Source organism: Cariama cristata, unplaced genomic scaffold (genome assembly GCF_000690535.1).
Source record: "Cariama cristata isolate BGI_N322 unplaced genomic scaffold, ASM69053v1 scaffold38995, whole genome shotgun sequence".
Classification (NCBI taxonomy): Eukaryota; Metazoa; Chordata; class Aves; order Cariamiformes; family Cariamidae; genus Cariama; species Cariama cristata.
The window spans coordinates 246-4,809 of NW_009619898.1; the positions used below are offsets into that span (position 1 = coordinate 246).

General features: G+C 41.7%; 1 protein-coding gene across 1 annotated transcript; it reads left to right on the forward strand.

Annotated features, from left to right (window-relative positions):
• Window positions 1-257: 257 nt before the first annotated feature.
• Window positions 258-3,379, forward strand: LOC104162643 (adenylosuccinate lyase). Its single transcript, XM_009701421.1, has 5 exons — window positions 258-454; window positions 768-814; window positions 1,223-1,313; window positions 2,140-2,209; window positions 3,222-3,379. Exons 1-5 carry the CDS (start codon window positions 341-343, stop codon window positions 3,377-3,379), a joined length of 480 nt encoding a protein of 159 aa, XP_009699723.1. The 5' UTR covers window positions 258-340.
• The last annotated feature ends 1,185 nt before the right edge of the window (window positions 3,380-4,564 follow it).

Below are 4,564 nucleotides of genomic sequence, written 5' to 3' on the forward strand. Positions count from 1 at the left end.
TCGCTTATTTGTTCATCCCCTAAGTCATACAGAAACGACAATTACTGTTTTCTCTTGACGTGATTACATCTAATTCCTGAAAAGTATGGTCATATCTTCAGTACCGTTTACTGGTGATACCTCTTCCTGCGTAGGGCAGATCTTTTTAATTTCTGCTCAGAGGAGTCAGAGAGACCAGCCTGCAAGTAGGTCTTAACAGCAGGCACAGCAGGGAAGTGTGGTCCTTCCGGAGTCGTCATGCAAATTGTCAGTGAGCTGCGTTCTGTTCTTGGCTGGTTTCAGACCTGCACAACTCACCACTGTGGGGAAACGCTGCTGCTTGTGGATTCAGGACCTGTGCATGGACCTGCAGAACCTGGAGCGGGCTCGGGATGACCTGCGCTTTCGGGGTGTAAAAGGCACCACTGGCACTCAAGCCAGCTTCTTGCAGCTCTTTGAGGGAGACCATAGCAAAGTAAGTCAGACAGCCCAGGGCGTAGACTTGCAGTCTTTGCATTTCTCCCCTCTCAATTGCTGTTCTCTTTCGGGGGAACGCAGAGATTCTGGCATCAAATTCACAAGGGCACTGTGCTTCCTCTGGGGCCTGCTGAGAAGGCCCTGTGTGAAAGGGAGCAGAATTTGGGGAGGGCATGCTTCCCAGCAAGGACAACATTTGTTGACCGTACAATAAACTGAGAAAAGCAAAGGATCCTTTTTGCTGCTGCTGACCTTCCTGAGTTGTTGGATTCTGAGCTCTTTTGTGTTGTTTTTTTTTCTTCACCCTGAAGGTTGAAGAGCTGGACAGATTAGTGACTGCAAAGGCAGGATTTAAGCGGTATGTAACAAGCATGCTTAGTCACCTAAATTTGGTGTTCAAAAAGTGTGAATCGTGCTGTCCATGTTGGCCCAGATTCCCCTAGCTGCCAAACTGACATCTGTGCTGCTGTTGACTTACCTCCCTTTGCCATCTTCCATTCCCAATTGCAGCTTCCCGCAGGAAATTTCACCTCCTAAGTAGGCCGCTTCTACTTGTCTCCTTGTCAAAGCACGGCTGTCCATTTTCCCCTCTGCTTTTCTCTCTCTCATCTGCATGCTGCCCAAAATTGACAGCTTGAATCGAAAATTGTTCTCATCAGGGCAGAATGACAACCCTCTACTTTTAAGACCCACGTCACTCCTTGCTCAGAGTCTTGCAGTACAGTTGTATCTGTCTGAAGCACTCAACTTCCATGCTTATTTTTAGGGCTTATATGGTCACAGGGCAGACTTATAGTCGCAAGGTGGATATTGAAGTCCTGTCTGTGCTGGCCAGTCTTGGGGCATCTATACACAAGGTGAGCACCCTATTTGTATACGTTGGGAAGAAGGGGAAACATTTTAGATCTTGAAAAGAAGGTGCTCATGGTACAGAGCACTGTTCTCAGGAAATATTAATTGGTGTTCCTTGTTCAGCTGTTCACCTGTGATTCTGTAAATTCACCGCTGGGTACATGCCTAGTAATCAAACCTCAAAGATCTTAAGACCAGTGGCAAATAAAGCAAGTTTACTGTGCAGATTCTAAGATGAGTTAACAAATCCCACACCATATAATAGTCTAAATTGATCCAATTAGAGTAAATGTCTTTCCTAGTGGTATATGAGTTTTTAAATTTCACCATTTGCTCCTAGTTAATTGAATCTCTGATAATGGTGTTATTCTGTCTGTCCTTGTGGATTCTTTTCATTGATTTATTTCTGTTCCCTCCCTCCTCCTCGTCTTGGACTAAAATGATCTGTGGTATTTTCTTCTGGTTTAGTGTTGTCGGCTGGCTGGTTCAGTGAGCCCACATTATCCGTGTTTGCAAATCACTGTGTAATTTGTTACACGTTTTCACTGTTCCCTCCTGGTATCTCTTCCATTCCCTGCAAACATTTGCCTTTCTTGGAGTCCTGTTCTATTCTAATCCAATGGACACCTTTTTTTTCCTTATGCTTTCTTAACTGGGATTTTTAGGCTGGGAAGTATTATTGCAGTGTCAATTTTTTGGACAAATTTTTCACTGTGCCCCAGTTTACTTCTCGAGCACAGATGCAGACACTTCTCCAAGAACACTAACAGGACTATATATTGGTGCCTGTTAGTTTGGTTCTGTTTGTTAATTTCTTGGGCTTTTTTCTAGATTTGTACTGACATTCGTCTTTTGGCCAACCTGAAGGAGATAGAGGAGCCTTTTGAGAAAGACCAGATTGGTAAGACATTTCTTGGACCTGGTGTACATGTATTTTCATTTATGTTGGTGCAGCCTTTTAAGCAAACTTGGAAATGTCACTGACAGAAGTTGCTTTAAATTAACTGAGGTTTGACATTGTTGGTATTTTGGGTCCTTTTTAAATGAAAAAAAATGCACTTTGCCCGAAAGTTTCTAGATATTAAGTAATTAAAATCAGATTTGTATTTCTGCACTTCCTGGGTTTGGGGGGAGAGCAGAAGCAGTCACGTATTCCCCACAGAGGAAGACTTGGGTCTGAGGAGTACTTAGTGTTTTCCATTCCTCATGAAGCCAACTGGAGCTCTGGGTTTTCAGCTTGACTCAGCATTTTAGTCTTTATAAACAGACAAATTTGGAACAATGAAACTAGGCTGGACCCTTGCCAGCGAAACACCAATGATGTGATTCTGACATTGGTAGAAGGGGAGAAGGAAATGCAGAGTTTTGGCTCTTGGCTGGAACAAAGTTTGGGCAGGCACCCTAAATAGTTTCATAGGATTGAATCGGCAAATTAAGCCTTAGTCCTATTTGTTACTTGAATCATTCTGCATTCTATGGTTGGTTCTGATATCCATTCACCAGAGCAACGGGCAGCAGTTGTAAGTATCTGACTTTGAAGGACAGTGGAATTGAGCAGATGGCGTTTTGAACGCTGCTAAAGTTGCCATGAGTAGCCTAGCGAGATGGTGCAAAACACTGCATTAAAAATTAAGTTCATTTGTTCTTTTTATGTGGTAGTACTTCTGTTCTGCAGAATTGCAAAATGTCTTCTCACTTTTTTCCTCCGCACATTTGGCTGTTTCTAATCTGAAGGGAAGTGTGGTGATGTCATTTTCTTTATTCCACTTTGTCCTTAGAAAATCATCATGTTTCGAGGCTTTAGTCAAAAACATGATTCCTGACACATTTTTCTTATCTGGAGGACCATCATCTCTTCCTCCTGAATACACTACTTCTACGTCCTCTTTCCGTCACTCCTTCTCCTTCCACAGGTTCAAGTGCTATGCCTTACAAGAGAAATCCAATGCGTTCAGAACGCTGCTGCAGCCTGGCTCGACACCTGATGACTCTGGTGCTGGATCCCCTCCAAACAGCCTCCGTGCAGTGGTTTGAGCGAACGTTGGATGACAGTGCCAACAGGTTTGTTTAGATCGTGCAATGCAGCAATTTCAGAAGGTCTTGTGCAGGAAGGTCTTTTGATGTATTTAGAAAATATTATTTTTAAACTGAAACCACAAGTTGCTACCTTGATGAAAAGCAGTCTCAATAGAATCTAGAGACTACAAACTGGTTTCCTCTCTAAGATCAGATGAAAACTGTTAGGTTTTTCTAACATCAAGATCTTCTGCAAAGTAAACCAGCAGAGACAGGGAGGGATGCAGAGGCCGTGGTAATAAATTGCTCTCGTAATCTTCCTGTTTCAACAGCATACTATAGCAGTTCTTACATTTCTCAAATTTTTCTCCATCTGTTTGAATGTGGTTTTTTGACCCTGCTCCTCTTCACTTCTTAAAAAATAATTCAACATCTTATCTGTAATCCCTTAACCTTCCAAATAATCTAAAGAAACTTACTTTCGTCTCTTTGTAAAGTGGTGTTCTTTACAAGAAGTAGTTCAGATCCTAAAGAAAGAGCACAAACGTTATCTTTTTGGTAATGTTTCCTGAAAGCCTGTGCAGGGCATTTAGATATTGCTCAGCAAACTTTGCTTTGTTTTCTGATTCTTCATTATGACTATTTTGAGATGAGCAAAAGTTATCTGTGATTACTTTCAAGTAAATTATAGCAATTAAATTCAGTGCTTCCATCTCCCAGTTAGTACTAAATTTGCATAAAGCTCATATTTACCTTTGAAATGTTTTAGTATCAAAGTAGTCTTCTGTTGCTGAATTTGATCTCCTAGAATCTTAGAAATCTTTAGATCTTTATATTTCTGAGATATGGGACTTGTGGAACAATGAACAACAACAGTTTTGGCTGTAAACTAGTGTTCAGGTTGTTGATGAGAATGTTACTTTAAAAATGTCTCTGCAAACATAATGGCTGCACAAAATTTCCTGAAAGCATAGAATATCTTTTCCCAAAAGGTCTTTGCTCAACAGCTGCTAGTCTTGTTAAGAAAAGAGCTGCATAGGCAGCAGAAGTAAATTTAAGAAATTAGATACTGATTGACACGGTGTCATTATTTCAGAATCACAGAATTGATTTGGTTGGAAGAGACCTCTGGGATCATTGAGTCCAACCTTTGCCCTAACACCACCATGTCAACTAGACCATGGCACTAAGTGCCACCTCCTCTTTTCTTGAACACCCCCAGGGATGGTGACCCCACCAC